Source organism: Gadus morhua, chromosome 1 (assembly GCF_902167405.1).
Source record: "Gadus morhua chromosome 1, gadMor3.0, whole genome shotgun sequence".
NCBI classification, from domain to species: domain Eukaryota; kingdom Metazoa; phylum Chordata; class Actinopteri; order Gadiformes; family Gadidae; genus Gadus; species Gadus morhua.
Window position 1 is genome coordinate 25,042,306 of NC_044048.1, and position 17,971 is coordinate 25,060,276.

General features: G+C 51.9%; 1 protein-coding gene across 2 annotated transcripts; it reads left to right on the top strand.

Annotated features, from left to right (window-relative positions):
* The first annotated feature begins 118 nt into the window (after positions 1-118).
* ifrd2 (interferon-related developmental regulator 2) lies at positions 119-17,818 on the top strand. 2 transcript variants are annotated; one of them, XM_030358322.1, is made up of 13 exons: positions 119-642; positions 1,771-1,836; positions 5,300-5,416; positions 5,675-5,759; positions 6,037-6,161; positions 6,667-6,824; positions 7,300-7,353; positions 13,064-13,242; positions 13,770-13,878; positions 14,094-14,228; positions 14,481-14,609; positions 15,045-15,137; positions 15,559-17,818. In XM_030358322.1, exons 1-13 carry the CDS (start codon positions 600-602, stop codon positions 15,637-15,639), a joined length of 1,374 nt encoding a protein of 457 aa, XP_030214182.1. In that variant the 5' UTR covers positions 119-599; the 3' UTR covers positions 15,640-17,818. The 2 variants fall into 2 exon arrangements, with proteins under 2 accessions (XP_030214182.1, XP_030214191.1); XM_030358331.1 differs by lacking the exon at positions 1,771-1,836.
* The last annotated feature ends 153 nt before the right edge of the window (positions 17,819-17,971 follow it).

Sequence of the window (17,971 nt, forward strand, 5' to 3'; positions counted from 1 at the left end):
AAAAAAAAAAAGATGTGCTATTTTCCAGCGTTACTGTATTAAAATCGAAGGAGGTGTGTGGGGGGTTGTTTTGATATCTGGCAACATATAGGTTCTACATATCTGGCAACCCCGCCTACCGGTGTAACAAGCAGCTACTGAGAAAATGGTGGACTTCGCGACAGCAACGTGCTCAAAACTCCGTCCTAACTACCTTCTTATATCCCTATCTTCTCAACCTGGCATTAAATATAGGTTACCCGGGTACAATCAAAGATAATAGTGATTGAAAACGAGGAAGAGGGAGCCTTTTTTTTGCAAGATCCTACTCGTATTATACCAACAAAGTTGGTCTCGAGTTGGTAAAAGGCGCTGGTGTCGACTGCTAACTAGGAGGGAGGTTAGCTCACTTTAGCCTCTTGATCAGTATCTGGATGTGCTTCTGTGAAAGACTCTGGGCTGTCTCTGACCAGAGACGACGGACACCTTCAACTTGTCTGCTGTGACAGCCGCTGTCCACCCCACGGACATCCCGAGCTGACACCTTGATCGATAGCAGCTCGCTAGCCGCCTTTAGCTCTTGTTGACTGGTGCTCAGGCACTGGGAGCAGGAGAACAACATGCCGCGGAGTAAGAAGGGGAAACGTGGCCCAGGCAAAAGTGGTAAGAAGATCTTCAGAAATAATGTATATACACTTTGGGCTTGACTCTTCATAAAAGCTGTAATGTGCGGTTGCCACGCCTTGAATGCAGAATAGTCCATATTTATGGTTGGAAGGCAAGCGACTATTTCCATATGGCAACAAAGCGTGGTGACTGACAATCCACATTACTTTGGGTTTCCTTCTTGTTATTGTGTTTATATTAAGGGGCAAATTACTGTTCGAGCCGAATTCGATAACGTTACTGATGTTCATAGCATGCTCCTGAAAGCTTGGCTGGCCCGTCGTAAAGCGATTTCTGTTATTGATCATATAACATGACCGATTTCATTGATGCTGGGATTGCTGAGACTAAGCACATGGCTGGTCAGAGCGTAGCCACCTTATTCTGGTTCTAGTGTCATGCTGCTCAGTTTACTGTAAGCTATTTTGGAGCGGCCAAGTATAGTTTCTGTTTAGTATTTAGTTAGTTATTTTTTTTTGGGGGGGGGGGGGTGGTGCGCTCTGTTCCCAATCGGACGTCCGTCCGTCCGTCCGATTGTGAGTCATTAATTTGTTAAGAAGTGGTTTGGGTCTTGGAGGACGTTCCAAATGTTATAAAATAAGGTATTTCCATTGGTACACAAATATCACATGCAGCAAAAGAGAGCGGGAGAGAGATGCGCACACACTCACCCTGTCCCTGGTTTTGAGTTTCGAAGTCACAGTCAAAGTTTTTTGTTTCATACATTTGGATGGATTTTCTCATGCTTCTGTATTAAAAAGTAATCTCGAGCGCTGTTGAATTGTTCTACAATTAACACCGTAAACGGTTCCTACTGTACCTTCGATGTCACACTCAACGTTCCACTTCTCCATCTTTCCATTATTCTGTCTGATTCCACACATGATTTATCCACCTATCTTCTCCATCCTTTCCTATCGCCATCATTCTGTCTGTACATCCATACCATAAATCCAACCATCCATCCATTCTTCTACCTCCCCCCCCCCCCCCACCATTGATGCCCTTTTGTATCCCTCTCTGGCCCAATCAACCCCTCCACCTTCCCCTTCCTGTGTGTCTTTTTGGGCTCCTCCTCGTGCCCTGCCCATCCTCCATCCCTCCTCTGAACATGGTCCATTGCAGGTTCTCTACGACAGGAGGTTCTCCAGCTGCAGCTCTCTGCTAAAGCTCCTCTGTCACTGTCGAAAGGTAACGAGCCACCGACCTGTCACCCCCACCCTCTGCCGCACTCGCATACGTCTTTCTGTTATATTTATTTTAGTAAATACCACGTGGCTGTCTTATCGACCTGGACATAGCCTGCTTCGAACCAGCAGTGGCTCTCCTCAACGCTAAGCCACTCGCACAGAGCTTCATCTCTACATTATCATCCGCGACGCCTTGCCTAACAAACATATTCACCCTGGCTTAGTCATTCTCATTAGGCCAACTTTGCGCTTGTGTGCTTTGTTTCTTAACCCCAAGCACATAAGCTTGACTTCATTGAAGGCATCAACGCATGCTGCCCACGCCACCAGGAAGACCTTTCTGCATTGGGGAACTCCCCATTCATCAGTGTGTTCCATGTCAGCTGGACATGTGCTTTTGACACTTCTGCTTGAGCAGCCTTCAGTGTGAGCCAATGTTCTGCCATGCTTGTCCTTCATCTGGTGGGAATACAATCAGTAATTCCATCCTGCATGGCCTTACTCTTAACCCAGTCTTAATCTCTACATGTGGCTATCTGCGTGGACTAAAGTGCCAAACGCTTTTCCACACGGCCAGTATCGACCTGCATGTAACCGTGTGTGCCTGTCCATTACCTTCACTGAACTGTGAAGAATGAAATTGTTCAGATGGGTTTATTATATTGTACATTTCTGGCTGATCATGTTTCCCCACAAGTAATGATGGTCTTACATCTGTATAACATCCCAATAGGCGTATTTTAATGTATTTTAGGAGAGAGGGTCTGGCTAACTAAATACTGTTGTTCTCCCACTATTATGGTATTTTTGTCCAGCCGATCAACTCCCTGTTTCCTTTTGTATTGATGGCCTGGTTCCTATCCTTGGTCTCATTATTCAGGCTGTTTGTTCCCCATCGCGTTGTTCCAGTGTGCTAGGCTGTACTCTCCAGGGACAGTCTTTATTTCATCCTATTGTTGGGCATCGTTGTTTGGCTGTTTTTGGCCAGTGCTTTAAAAATACTGGAGATATATTTGGATATTGGATTGCCTTTTGACCCTAATCAAGCCCACTCTATGCCAGTTAAATGCGGAAATGCAATTTTTGTTTCAACCTTTCTTATGTATGGCTTGCATTTCTTTGGTGTGGACAGCCCGCTTGGTGTCAATGGAAGGTCCAAGCCATGGAAGAATGATCCTGAGCATAGTGTGGGATTTTGACCTTAGAATGATTATAATTATTGGAGATTGTTTGGAGCTGTGAGATCCATATAAGCCACAAGCCGTCCACTCACTGACTTTTCTTGGACCAGACAAGGCTTGAAAGGGGAAGATTTGGTGTTATGTACAGTCTTGGTAATTTAGTTAAAATATTTACTTGAGTTTGTACACTCAAATATGTACTATCTAAAAGGGTGTAGTTTCCAGAAGTTCAAATATTGACAATACAAGGATTTAGGGCTTCTTCCAAATGATGCCTAGGTAGCCCGCAGTCATTGGGCTTCAAAGTTCAAACCCAGAACGTTTCAATTTGGAGGCGAGCACACTTGCCACTACACTGTTCTGTTTATTTCAACTCAACTGAAACTGTAACCACTCTGTGCTTATTAAAATGCGTTACCTTTGGCCAGGAGCTAAATGTACACACAAAAAATTGTAATCTCACAGCAAGAAAGCTGTGATTCACGTTTGCTCCAGTCATGCAGCCTTCGTGGGTGTATGTGTGGGGTTCTTTAGACTCTGGAATCAGGGTTGAACGGCAGGACATTGGGTAACAGTTCAAGTTTGGTGCAGTGTGCTATTTCAACTTGTGTTAGGTCAATCATGAGACGATACGCATGCATTCAATGTTTCCATAGAAGTGGGGTACAGTTTCTGCAAATTTAGTTTTACGAACGTTACATAGTGGATTTTTAGATTATTTATTCCTAAATGTAGTACACCTATGACACACCTGATACCCATGATGTCATTTAATAAGTTATCAGTAGTACCATGAGTCATTGTCACACCTTTTTTTTTTTCTCTAGCAGAATCATAAAGAATTTCACTGGAATACAATGTGCTTGTCTATCTGAGTTTAAGCATTATATTTGTACGTTCAATTCATTTGAAAGCATAGAGTTGGCCATCGATATTTTTTTACAAAAAATGAATTGGCCAATAAGCCATGCACAGATGGTAGATTGAAAGTCAATATTAGGCCAACCTGTAGACAAACTACATCTCCCATGTAGCACCCTGGCAGTTACCAACGAGCATGGCATCTTGGTCACCCTGGACCGACCTTGTTGACCTGCCACACACACACACACACACACACACACACACACACACACACACACACACACACACACACACACACACACACACACACACACACACACACACACACACACACACAAATAGAACTCCAGTCACACCTCTCACTCACTGACCGTTCCATTCTTTGACGAGCCTCTCGTGCACCAGCTGAATGACCTGAATGGAGGCTGTACGCTGTGGTCATCACACTGTATCCCTGAGCCAGCAGGACCTCGAACCACTGGCTTGCAGTGTCCATGAGCTCTATATGTGTTATTTGTAGAGGGAAAACCGTAAGATGTGTTCAGAGTCAACACCAGCACTGTTAGGAGTAAACGTTTTTTATGCTGTTTTCAATCGTTCTTTCTGTTTAAATATTAACATGTAACGGGGCATGACTGCATGGATTTCATATTTATAGGCTTATGGTAAAATGTATAACCCACATACGTCATTGATAGACATTGGCATATGGTGGCAATAACACCCAGCCTGTCGATGGAAGCCTATGTGGATATATAAATAAAAAAGTTTTTTTTTGACGAATCACGATACAATCTTTCTCCCCCAAGTGTACAGTATATGTATCTCTGCCTGCATCCTCAAATTCTGGTGCTTGGTTACAGACAAATTGAGACAGCTGAGCCCAGCATGCTGGCTACTAGCTGGTCTCTGCTAAAGCTGGTGCAACTCACTGGTCTCTGCCATTAATAATCAACAAGCCATTTTGTTTTTAGACAGCAGGGTGTAGCAGATGTATATATTGGTGCCTGTTAGGACAGCTGTCTATTGAAATAGTCCCAGCCTCTGTTGAGGCCCTATCAGCGTCTGGTTTGGGATTTTATAGTTTGCCGAGCTGAGAACATGAACCCAATCATCAATATCGCAAATTGTTGCTATGACAGCCGTTCTACACTCCTGCCCAACACTTCAGAGCACAAGAGGATACAGCACAGAGCTACCTGCTCTGCTCTTTCAGTCACCATGCCCACTGTTACGAGAAGGATCGGATGAAGAAATTAAAAGTCTCTCTCTCTGTCTCTGTCTCTGGCTCTCTCTGTCTCTGTCTCTGTCTCTGTCTGTGTGTGTTTTTATATATATTCAGATTAGGAAACTTGATTTTAGGAGTTATTGTTGCGTTGCCGTAAACGACGGATACAAACCCGACCCTCTCTCTCTCAGGTGGTAGAAATGGGGTGAAGGGCGAGTCGGGGGCGAGCGATGATGACCTGGCGTCGGAGCAGATGAGTCACTACAGCAGCACCAGTGAGAACGCGTCAGCCTTGGAGGACGCCACTGGTAACTCACGCACCTACCCATCCACTACCTACCTCCCTACCCACCCATCCACCACCTACCTCCCTACTGTACATACATTGCTTTGAAGCTCATTGATGTCACCCTCAATAGTAAGAATATCAAGTTAAGTGTGTGTGTGTGTGTGTGTGTGTGTGTGTGTGTGTGTGTGTGTGTGTGTGTGTGTGTGTGTGTGTGTGTGTGTGTGTGTGTGTGTGTGTGTGTGTGTGTGTGTGTGTGTGTGTGTGGTGTCGACCTCAGCCGCGGAGGTGGTGGACGAGCTGACTGCCCAGGAGGAGTCGGACGACAAGCTCAAACAGAGCATAGAAGACCTCACTGACAAAAGGTGAGCCTCTGCATACGTCAGACGGACACACGTGTTCCCTCTCCCTCTTCTGGGCCCTTTCTAGGTCTCTCGACCTTTCCACTTCTCACTCTCTCTGTCTCTCCCTGTAGCTAACAATTTCACACATTCTCTCGGCCCGTCTCAATCTCTCGCTTTCTATCTCTCCCCATGTCTCTAAAACCCCCTGCCTCTGTCTCTGTCTCTCTCTCTGTATCTCCCGACATGTGTGTCTCTCTCACACCCTCTCCCTGTCTCACCCTCTGCCCCCCCCCCCCAGTGCCAAGACGCGGCAGGCGGCCCTGGAGTCCCTGCGGCAGGCCTTCTCCTCCAGGGTGCTGTACGACTTCCTGACCGAGAGGCGCATCACCGTCGCCGACTCTCTGGAGCGGTGCCTCAAGAAGGGTGAGGGAGGGAGGGGGAGGAAGGGAGGGAGGGAGGGGGAGGAAGACATAGGGAGCTAGATTGAGATGTTGTGATAGACCGCTAAAGGGATTAGAGAAATCTAGAGATGGAGAGAGCTAGATAGTGGTAGAGGGGGATGTGGAGGGGGATGAAGAGATCTAATTAGAGAGAGAGATGGGATACGAGGGAGGGTTAAAGAGTGATGATTGATGGACGTGAGATAGAAGCTGTATGTATCTGCTGTGACTCAGTGGTTTGGTGTAAGATTGTGGTAGGATGTCACCTTTTTTTTTTTTTTTAAACAACTCTTACAGCCTCTGAACAGCAAAATGACAGAACAGACATTATTCCATTAAAGCTGTCCTTGAACATATAACGGCATACATAAAGGACTAAAGGCCTAGATGGAGAATCCACAGATTCACCGTTCAGCGGGGATTGTGACCAGCGACCTTGTGTGTGTGTGTGTGTGTGTGTGTGTGTGTGTGTGTCTGTGTGCGCGCAGGCGGAGGGGAGGAGCAGGCCGCCGCCGCCACGCTCTTCGTCCTGCTCTGCGTCCAGCTGGGGGGTGGCGACGAGGCGGAGGAGTGCTTCAAGATGCTCCGCCCCCTCTTCAGTGCCATCCTGATTGACCGCGGCGCCAGCGTGTCCGCACGCCAGAGCGTGAGTGGTCAACCTGATACCTGGGAAACACCTGGCACGGGGCGGTAACGAGGACAATAGGCGCCTGAGGGATGGTCGTTGCCATGCAAATCTGTGACGAGTGACTGTCACCCTGCTCGACCACAGCCAATCAGAAATAGACATGTGCAGTAGCCGGTGATCCACCAGAGAGGGCGCTGTCATTGAGGTTTCATTTCTGTTTAAAGGGGGGATGTTATGCCACCGCTTGTGAGTGTCATTCGCCATGACAAGCCATTTCAAAATATGCCTTTTTCCTAAGACATTTTCAAACGGCTTGTAACGGCTAATCACACCCGCACCTGGTTGCGTAATATCATCTCTTTAACAACTTGTTGTCCGGTGGTTACTATTTGATTTCTGCCTCAAATACATGATGAGGCATCTAGAGTGGTACACGTACATAATGGGTGAATAGAATCTAATGGACATTTTCTTATCTTGTGTGTGATATCAGTGCGCCAGGGCCCTGGGGATGTGCTGCTATGTGTCTGCTGCTGAAGACGGAGAGGTGAGTGAAGCCAACTCATGGCGACCACAATACACAGAGCTCACAGACCCCCTGCTGGCTGCCCTCACTCCCCCTCTACACCTCTGTTGTTGTTGTTGTTCATTCTGTTCTTGTTAGACTCCTTTCCTGTTCACTCGTTCTAGTCTTTCCATCTCTTCTCTGTAATTTGTGGCAACCCCGATCGTCGGCGGCTGAGGTTTCCGGAGGAGATGGACCAAACAAGGCGTGGGTTAACGTTCGTTTATTTCGGTTAACCACTCATGCAAAAAAAGGAACAAAGGAGTGAACTCAGGTTCTTCCTGGTCTGGGAATAAAGGACACCGCGCCGGGTCTGGTCCTGCGGCGGGGGGCGGGGTCTCGATCCCCTGCGTCTTCGGCGGCTTAGTCCTGGGGGGAAGCGTATTGGCATTAGCGGGGGTTCGGGTAATCTCCACCCACTGCGTCTTTCCCGTTCGGTCGCGTTCCCCTGACTGGTGTCCACGCGGCCGTTAAGTCCCCTCCGCTGTCTTGCTCCGCCGGGTGCTCCGCATCTCCGTGATTGCGCGGGTGCGCTCGATGCTCCCTCCCGCATCGCTGCGCCGAGCGGCACATATCTCCCCCTGACTACCTGCCCGCGGAGAGGGCGCTGGCGGGGCTCGAACTCCTCCGTGGGATCGGGGTTGCCACACACCCCCCCCCTCAGCTGCAAGTCGGGGTCTGCCCGGCATAGGCCTAGGCAGGCGTCCCTCCGGGACAGTGCGTCTGCGTTGGCGTGTGCGCGTCCGGGCCGGTGGACCACCTGGAAGTGGTAGTCCTGCAGGGCCAGGAACCAGCGCGTCACCCGGGCGTTGGTGTCCTTGGCCGTGGCCATCCACTTCAGGGGGGCGTGGTCTGTGACCAGGGTGAAGGTGCGTCCGAGGAGGTAATAGCGGAGCTTCTCCACGGTCCACTTTATAGCCAGCGCCTCCTTCTCTACGGTCGAGTAGGCTTTCTCGCTGGTCAGGAGTTTCCGGCTGATGTAAGTCACCGGGTGCTCCTCGCCCGACCGGACCTGGGATAAGACCGCTCCCAGGCCCACCTCGGACGCGTCGGTGTGGACGACGAAGGGGAGGTTGAAGTCCGGGGTGATCAGGAGGGGCTCGGTGCAGAGGGCCCGTCGGAGGGACAAGAACGCCTCGTCGACCTCCTCTGTCCACTCGACCCGGTCAGGCAGAGCCCTCCGCGTCAGCTCGTGGAGGGGGCTGGCCAGGGTCGCGAACGCCGGGATGAAGCGCTGGTAATATCCCACCAGTCCCAGGAATGACTTCACCTGCTTCTTCGTCCTCGGCCGGGGCCAGGTCTGGATGGTCTGCACCTTCTCCTCTTGCGGTTTGACGCTGCCCCTCCCCACCCGGTAGCCCAGGTAGGACGCCTCTTCGAGGCCCAGGTGGCACTTTTTGGGGTTGGCCGTGAGGCCGGCGGCTCGGAGCGCTCCCAGGACGGCACGGAGGTGGTGTAGGTGCAGGTCCCAGGTGCTGCTGTGGATGACGATGTCGTCTATGTAGGCGGCGGCATATTCCCTGTGGGCCCGTAGGACCCGGTCCATCATGCGCTGGAAGGTCGCGGGCGCCCCGTGCACCCCGAACGGGAGGACCGTGTACTGGTACAGCCCGTCGGGGGTGGCAAATGCTGTCTTCTCCCGGGCCCGCTGAGTGAGAGGGACCTGCCAGTACCCCTTCGTCAGGTCCAGGGTGGTAATGAACCGGGCCGGCCCCAGCCGCTCTATTAGCTCGTCTATGCGGGGCATGGGGTAGGCGTCGAAGGCCGACACTTCATTCAGCTTCCGGAAGTCATTGCAGAAGCGGTACGACCCGTCCGGTTTGGGGACCAGGACCACCGGGCTGGACCAGGCGCTGTGGGACTCCTCGATGATCCCCATCTGCAGCATGCTGGTGACTTCCGCTCGGATGGCGGCCCGCCGTGCCTCCGGAATGCGGTAGGGCCGGAGTCGGACTCTGACTCCCGGTTCCGTCTTGATGTCATGGCTGACGGTCGCGGTCCTTCCGGGCCGCTCCGAGAAGACATCGAGGTGCTGGAGGACCACTTCCTTCAGGTCCTGGGACTGGCTGGGGCTCAGCTGGTCCCCCACTGGTACCTCGGGCAGGGGTAGTTGGGCGGATAGGGACAGGAGGGCTGGATCCCGCAGGGCTGTTGGTGGGTGCCACTGCTTCAGCAGGTTGATGTGGTAGACCTGGATGGTCTTGCGCCTCCCCGGTTGCCGCACCCGGTAGTTGACTTCGCCGACGCGGTCGATGACGTCGTAGGGGCCTTGCCATTTGGCCAGGAACTTACACTCAGCGGTCGGGACGAGGACCAGCACCTGGTCCCCCGGGTTGAAGGTGCGGAGCTTGGCCCCTCGGTTGTACACCCGGGCTTGGGCTTGCTGGGCCCGACCGAGGTGTTCCCGGACCACGGGCCAGATCTGCGCCATCCGGCCGCGCATCTGCTCCACATGCTCGACAACGGTGCGGTGGGGTGATGGTTGGCTCTCCCAGGCGTCCCGGGCGATGTCGAGCAGCCCTCTTGGTCGCCGGCCGTAGAGGAGCTCGAACGGCGAGAATCCCGTGGAGGCCTGGGGCACCTCTCGAACGGCGAATAGGACATGCGGAAGCAGCTGGTCCCAGTTCTTCCCATCGGCTTCCATGACCTTTTTGAGCATGGACTTCAGGGTTTTGTTAAACCTCTCCACCAACCCATCGGTTTGGGGATGGTAGACGGAGGTCCGGAGGTGGCGGATCTGTAACAGACTGGTGAGGCCTTTCAACACCCGGGACATAAAACAGGACCCCTGATCCGTCAGGATCTCCCGGACGATCCCCACCCGGCTGAATAAGACCATTAGCTCCCTCGCCACTGCCTTGGCGGTGGCGGCCCGTAGAGGAACTGCCTCTGGGTACCGTGTGGCGTAATCCACCATAACTAGGACATAGCGGTGACCTCGACTAGTCTTGGGGAGGGGACCTACGATGTCTAGCCCCAGCCGGTCGAACGGGACCTCTATCAGCGGCATCGGTATGAGGGGGTTCCGGACCGTGGGCCTCGGGGCGGTGTGTTGGCACTCGGGGCACGCCCGGCAGTAGTCCTCTACGTTCCGTTTTACCCCCGGCCAGAAAAATCGGTCCAGGATTCTGTCCCTCGTCTTGTCCACCCCCAGGTGAGCCCCCAATAGGTGTGTATGGGCCATGTAGAGGACCTTGCTGACGTACGGCCTTGGAACGACCAACTGTTCTACCTCCTTACCCCCTCTCTGTACCACCCGGTATAGTAACCCCCCCCTTGTGCTGAAGTGTGGGTACCGCCTGTCACTCACCGAGTCCCGCGAGAGGCCCTCGTGGACCTGGACGTGTCCCCAGGCGTGGCGGAGGGCGTCGTCCTCCAGCTGGGCGGTGGCGAACTGTCCTCCCTTGCCGGGTCCTCCCCCGTCGGCCGGGGGGTAGTCGGTGAAGTCTATGAGGGGCGGAGACTCCTCCTCGTCTGGCGGAGGGGCCTGCTCGGAGCCCGTCAACGTGTCCGGGGTCCCCGGGGGAAGGGACACCGTGGACGAGGCGGGGGCATGTCGTGCCGCCTCTCTCGGGGCCCTGTCGGGGGACTCGTTCGAGTCGGACCGGGAAGGCGTCGGGTGGGAGGCCATATAGGCGGGCCGGCTACGCAGCCGGCGGGGTCGGGTCCGAGGGGGTCGGCGTCGGGGTGCCTGAAGCTCGGCCCCTAGCAGTTGGGCGAAGATCGGGCAGTCCCGCCCGATTAAGAGGGGCATCGGGAGGTTTGGGACCAGCCCGGCCCGAACCGTGAAGGTGCCCTTCGGGGTCCGGACTGTGATCTGCCTCGTGCTGTAGGACTCGGTCTGCCCGTGGATACAGCCGACGTCGATCCTCCCCCCGGGGGCCCCGTCCGCCAGGTCGGGTCGGACCAGCGTAACCACGCTCCCGGAGTCGAGCAGGGCGTGGGTGTCGTGCCTCCCCACGCGGACCGGTAGGCTGGGGGTGTCGGTCCTCTCGTGGGACCAGCAGGTGGTGCGGAGGCAGACCCCCCCTCTCCTGTCGGGCGGACTGGCCGTGGGCATGGATACGTCTCCGGCTCCGGGACAATGGCGAGCCAGGTGGCCCGTTTGGCCGCACGTGTAGCACCTCCACTCCTCTCTCTGGGTCGGAGGGGCGGGCCCTCGGCGGTCCGCGATGGTCTGGTTCGGGTAGGCGGGTGCGCGGGTGGGCGGTGCCTGGGTGCGCTGGCTCTCCGGCGTCCGTCCGCGCCGCTCGGTCCGCGTCTCCCCCGCCCCCCCCCCGGCCGGGGTCGCCCCGCCGCACAGCCGCTGGGTGACCTGGTGGTTCTCCAGTAACTCCACGAGGTCGTTCACCGTCCTGGGTTGGTTTCCGGAGGCCCAGCGTTTGGCCCCGGTGGGCAGGGCTCGGATGCAGCGGTCGATCACCAGCCGGTCCAGGTGCGGGGGACCCTCCCCCTCGACGAGCCACCGCTCCGCCAGGCGGACGAGTTGTGATACCTGGCTCCTCACCGAGCCCAGGGGGTCGTACACCCAGTCGTGGAACCGCTGCGCCTGGGCTGGGAGGCTGTGGCCGTAGTGGGCGAGGATGGCCCGCTTGAGCGTGGGGTAGTGCGCCGCCTGGGCCGTGCTGAGGTCGCGGTAGGCGCGTTGAGCGTCCCCGGACAGGAAAGGCGCCAGTATGTAGCCCCACTGGTCCGCTGGCCACCTCTCACGGGCCGCGGTCCGCTCAAAAATCTCAAGGTATGCCTCAACGTCATCGTCCGGTCCCAGTTTGGTGAGCCGCTTCGTGGGGGCGGCGTGAGACGGCTCCCGTGCAAGCTGCTCAGCCATCCGGGCCATGCATCGCCGCAACACCTCGATCTCCTCCTCCCGCGTTGCGGCCGGGACTCCGGGTTGACTCATGGTCCTCTAGGGTCTGCCGTAGGATCGCGTTGCCTGCAATCTCCACCACTGTGGCAACCCCGATCGTCGGCGGCTGAGGTTTCCGGAGGAGATGGACCAAACAAGGCGTGGGTTAACGTTCGTTTATTTCGGTTAACCACTCATGCAAAAAAAGGAACAAAGGAGTGAACTCAGGTTCTTCCTGGTCTGGGAATAAAGGACACCGCGCCGGGTCTGGTCCTGCGGCGGGGGGCGGGGTCTCGATCCCCTGCGTCTTCGGCGGCTTAGTCCTGGGGGGAAGCGTATTGGCATTAGCGGGGGTTCGGGTAATCTCCACCCACTGCGTCTTTCCCGTTCGGTCGCGTTCCCCTGACTGGTGTCCACGCGGCCGTTAAGCCCCCTCCGCTGTCTTGCTCCGCCGGGTGCTCCGCATCTCCGTGATTGCGCGGGTGCGCTCGATGCTCCCTCCCGCATCGCTGCGCCGAGCGGCACATATCTCCCCCTGACTACCTGCCCGCGGAGAGGGCGCTGGCGGGGCTCGAACTCCTCCGTGGGATCGGGGTTGCCACAAATTACAATTGATCTTTATCCAAATTTTGTAAAAAAGAAATTGTCTATTGTTTTTGTTTCTTATATTTCTTTGCTTTATTTTCTTTTTTTACCTCTCCAAATTATTTACAAGAAAATATTTGATGTCTGTCTCTCTTTGTCTGTCTCTCTCTGTCCCTGTCTCTGTCTCTCTGTCTCTCTGTCTCTGTCTCTGTCTCTGTCTCTGTCTCTGTCTCTCTGTCTGTCTGTCTGTCTGTGTCCCAGGACCTGGTGCGCTCCATGGGCCAGCTGGAGGCGGTCTTCATGTCCTCCTACCCCAACAGAGAGGGGGCGCTGCCCGCCGCCAAGCCGGGCCACCCGGCGCTCTTTGGCGCCGCCCTGCAGGCCTGGGCCCTGCTGGTCACGCTGTGCCCCGTGTCCCGGCTGGCCGTGCTGCTGGACCTGTGGGTTGGCCCGGGGGGTCCGGGGTTTGAATGTTATAGGGTTGTAATGGGGGGGGGGGGCTGACCTGTAACTAGGACTGCTCGATTATGGAAAAAATATTATCACGATTATTTTGGTCAATATTGTAATAACGGTTATTCAAACGATTATTTTTGAGTTTGAAGACATCCGCATTTCTCTCAGATAAAACACTTTGGAACTGAGGACTTTGAAATTTTCCCTAAAAAAACATGCACAAAATGTTTAAATTGAAAATGTTTAGAACGAAAATAATGTACCAATATGTATCCAGGGGTTCTTTCTAGACGAGATAAATTGATAAATAATAAAAGTCTCAAAATTAAGGTTCATTATATTTTTGGGGAAAAAAACGTCTTTATTAATGTTATTTTTAAATATCTTTTTTTAATTGGTATTTTATGCCTTTTTAATGAGCAGGACAGTGGGGACTAGGTTGAAAGAGGGAGCGCTTTTATTTTGATAAAGCAAACCGTCAGACTAAAGTGGTTCTCCTCTGCCCCCTCAGCCACCTGCCCAAGCTGCAGGCGTGTCTGGAGAGCAGCGACGTCAACTACAGGATCGCTGTGGGAGAGACCATCGCCCTGCTGGTGGAGCTGGGTCGAGACATCGACGAGGTGGGTGTACACACACACACACACACACACACACACACACACACACACACACACACACACACACACACACACACACACACACACACACACACACACACACACACACACACACACACACGATGTGTTTCCTTTAACTGTTGTTATTATAGGTATTACAGCAGCACCTGATTTGGTATGAGGGTTATATGAGATATGTTGTGTGTGTGTGTGTGTAGGACTTTGAGGTGGAGGACAGTGTGGGGCTGTGTGTGAGTCTGAAGGGCCTGGCGACGGACAGCAACAAACACCGCGCCAAGAACGACCGCAGGAAACAACGCTCCATCTTCAGGGAGGTGCTACACTACATCGAGGTGAGGAGTGTGTGTGTGTGTGTGTGTGTGTGTGTGTGTGTGTGTGTGTGTGTGTGTGTGTGTGTGTGTGTGTGTGTGTGTGTGTGTGTGTGTGTGTGTGTGTGTGTGTGTGTGTGTGTGTGTGTGTGTGTGTGTGTGTGTAAAAACACTAAGGAACTCTTGACGGATCATTATTGTGCTGCTGACTGTTCTCCAACAAACATCTTTCTTGTTTGATTCATGTTTGTCCTCCTCCTCCTCCTCCTCCTGCAGAACGAGGACTTTCAGGAGGAGAAGATCCGCTTCGGCGTGGAGGGGATCTACATCGACAGCTGGGTGCGGAGACGCATGTACGACGCCTTCAAGGACCTGCTGGAGTCTGGGGTCCGCCACCACCTCCAGGTCGGTCCCTCTTTACACTCACTCACTCACTCACTCACTCACTCACTCACTCACTCACCCACCCACTCACTCACTCACTCACTCACTCACTCACTCACTCACTCACTCACTCACTCACTCACTCACTCACTCACTCACTCACTCACTCACTCACTCACTCACTCACTCACTCACTCACTCACTCACTCACTCACTCACCTCGCATAACTCTTTTAACTCTCACATACACGGGCAGCATGACCATAGAATTATGTCGTCAAGAACCACAAAAAGAGCACAATTGTATTTTGAGTTTCAAAAGCAAACTGTGATGGATCAGACAAAAAGAGAAGCGATGACAAGACCTTGATGTAGTGCCGACTTGGTTACAGAGGCGTCCAAATGCCGTCCCCATTTGGGTTTGTCCAATGAGCCGTCTCTGTGTTGTTTCCCCAGTTCAACTGTCTGCTGAGGGACATCTTCGGCCTGGGCGCCCCCCTCATCCTGGACGCTGCCGTCAAGGCCAACAAGATCTCCCGCTTCGAGAAGGTAACCGCACCCTGGTCTCAGGGCTGGAGGAGGGTCAGGGGTTGGGTTGGTAGCTCCAGCCTCGACGGGCCGTAGCTGGACCGCTGGCGGGTGGGTTAGAACCCCAGGACCCACGGGGCTTCTGGGGCCGACGGCGGGAACACCTGCAGGGCAGGTGGACCGGCGGAGGCGGGTGTGAAAATGGGTTCCTTTTGTACGCCTCACTTTATAAAGATCGCCAGTTTTTTTTTTTTTTTTGTTTTTTCACGGGATTTCTCGACTTCACAATCATTGTACAGAATGACTGACACGAGGGGCTGTTTGACACGGAAGTGTAACTCAACCTATCGGTGTAATCTCCTTTAACACGGTCCAATCAGAAGCCTCATTCTCTCTCCCTCTCTGTCTGTCTCTCTTGTCCCCCCCCCCCCCTCCCCCACAGCATTTATTTAATTCTGCCGCCTTCAAGGCCAGGACTAAACTACGGAACAAGGTGAGGGACAAACGGGCTGACGTCATGTAGAGCGAAGGAAGGTGCGGACGATGAGCAGACGGGACGGAGGAGCGGAGGGGGGGGGGGGGGGAGCAGGAAGGATCAACCCAACAACGGGCCCGGAGGTAATCGAGCCAACGAAGCAAAGAAGAAAAATAAATAAAGGCCAGAGCTGCTTTGAGGGTCTGCTGAAAAAAAACCTCCACACTAGAACGCCTCATGAATGCATTTTAATGGTTTCAAAGTGTTTTAAACCCGACTATTTGTAAAGTCTGCCTTTTGTGTGCGCTGTCCCATCAGCTCTGTCCAGGCGAGGTCGGAGGAGACGTGTTTATTCTTCTTGATCCCTGTCTCAATCGCAGGGCCGCCGTTAGAGAACGGCCATCTTGTGTTGCTCCTAAAGGAAAGGTTAGCATTCATCATTTTGTCGGCACGCCCATCGGGTCGGACGGCGGCGGACGGTCCGAGGTCCGGCGGTCCAGCTCGCGTGCCCTGGGACATTTCTCCAATATTTGGATCCAATACTTGAAAACCGGAATGCCAACAGTAATATAGTTCTTAATATTTCTCTGTGTTAGATTGAAAAGCATATATGACGTGCAACTAAATCCTATTCCTCATGCAAACCTGTTCATGCCGTGGTCTTACTAATGGGTATGGAGACTTCTGCAGAGTACGGGAAGTCTTAGATTTTTAAGCGGTTCAGTATCAGTGGACGCTTTTCGATGCCTTACATTAAGATATTCATACCAAAAAAAACATGTGTAAGGAAACGATGGTGCTTTCGTGTTTCTCCCCCCCGAAAGAAGAGCCGTGTATCATGAGGCCGTAGCCTTGTCCAACCCGCCATGGTGTGAACACAGAAGCAGTCCTCCGCAACACACAACAGGTCCAACTTCTTCTCGTCCAATCAGTGTAGAGAAGCCTGAGAGAAGTCATCCATTTCTGCTGACTCCCCCTAGCCCCCCCTCCCCCCCCCCCCCCATCCACCTACTCCAACTCACATCAGCAACTCACTTCTTTTTAGTCATTTTAATGTGTGGAAAAAAAATGAAATTATCCCTTTTTTTTTTCTTTTTTCTTTTTTTACCATTTCTGATGGTTCGCTTTTGACCTTGTAATTTATAAGAAGAAAAAGTGGAGATGGGTTCTGTGTGAATTTTAGGAACATGAAATCATGGGTTTATTTTCGATGCAGGATTGTGGGACAAAAAATCGATTATAAATAAAATATTTTACTTCACTAGGAATTGAAATTAAACAGTGTGGGTAAATTTACTGGAGTCTGGACTCCGCCATCATCACCGGAAATCATGTGGAGTGAGTAAATAAAGAGCGGTTGGTAGCCAGCTTGCCATCCTATGCCAACTGTGGAAAGTATAACTGGTATATCACCAGGGCAATGGTAACCCTGGTCAATTTATGTGATTTTTAAAGAACTTGCTTTGTTTTAAGGGAGATTACATCTTCCCTTTTGGTTTATACATCTTCCAACGTTATATTTCTAGATCTATATTTCAAGCTCCATATTTTAGAATCTGATGAAATGAAGGTTAGAGAGGGCATTTAAAACAATGCAACCATTTTCACCAAGCCTCAGGGACATAAGAAATATCACGTGTTACAAAGGGACATGGCCCGAAAATAATTCCTCTACGAACACTTTAGCGATTAGCAATGATTTGTGTAACGGTCACAAAGTTATCCTCTATTTGCAATTGACTCAATCCTCCGACATAGGTGTCGCAGTATGTGTCCAAACCTCATGTAATCATTGATTACTATCATTGGTCTAATTCCACAATTCATATTCACATTGGTGAATTAACTACCGTGACGTGTCAAATGTCTAGTTTATAAAATGATTTATTTTGTCTAATCAAAGAGGGTTATACAAAGGCTACTACGAATTGTTGATACTTGCAGAATATATTTACTATTACATTTTCGGTTCACAGATAGTTAGGATTATACAGTTGGGGAAAGAATAAAACCTGACTTATTGAAAGGTTACTGTGGTTAGGTTATTGTAAAATGCGTCAATGGTTTATGGATTTATTTTACTTTGGTGATACAATTTTAAGAAACAATGGAAGTTGCCGTTTTGATTATTTCATTTTACAATAACAAATGTGTTCAAGTTTCAAATTTGTTAACCATACCATTCTCAAACCCACAACAACAGTGTGAATAAAGTAATAAGTATTTTTCTGTTGTTTTGGAAGTTATTGATTAGGTGCATGATGACGATAATATGCACTGAGTAGGCCTAAATAATTAAAGTGAAACATTCGGAATCATGGGTTATTTTATACAACTGCGCAATGATATTAAATACGGGAGATTAAGTCGATTTGATCGC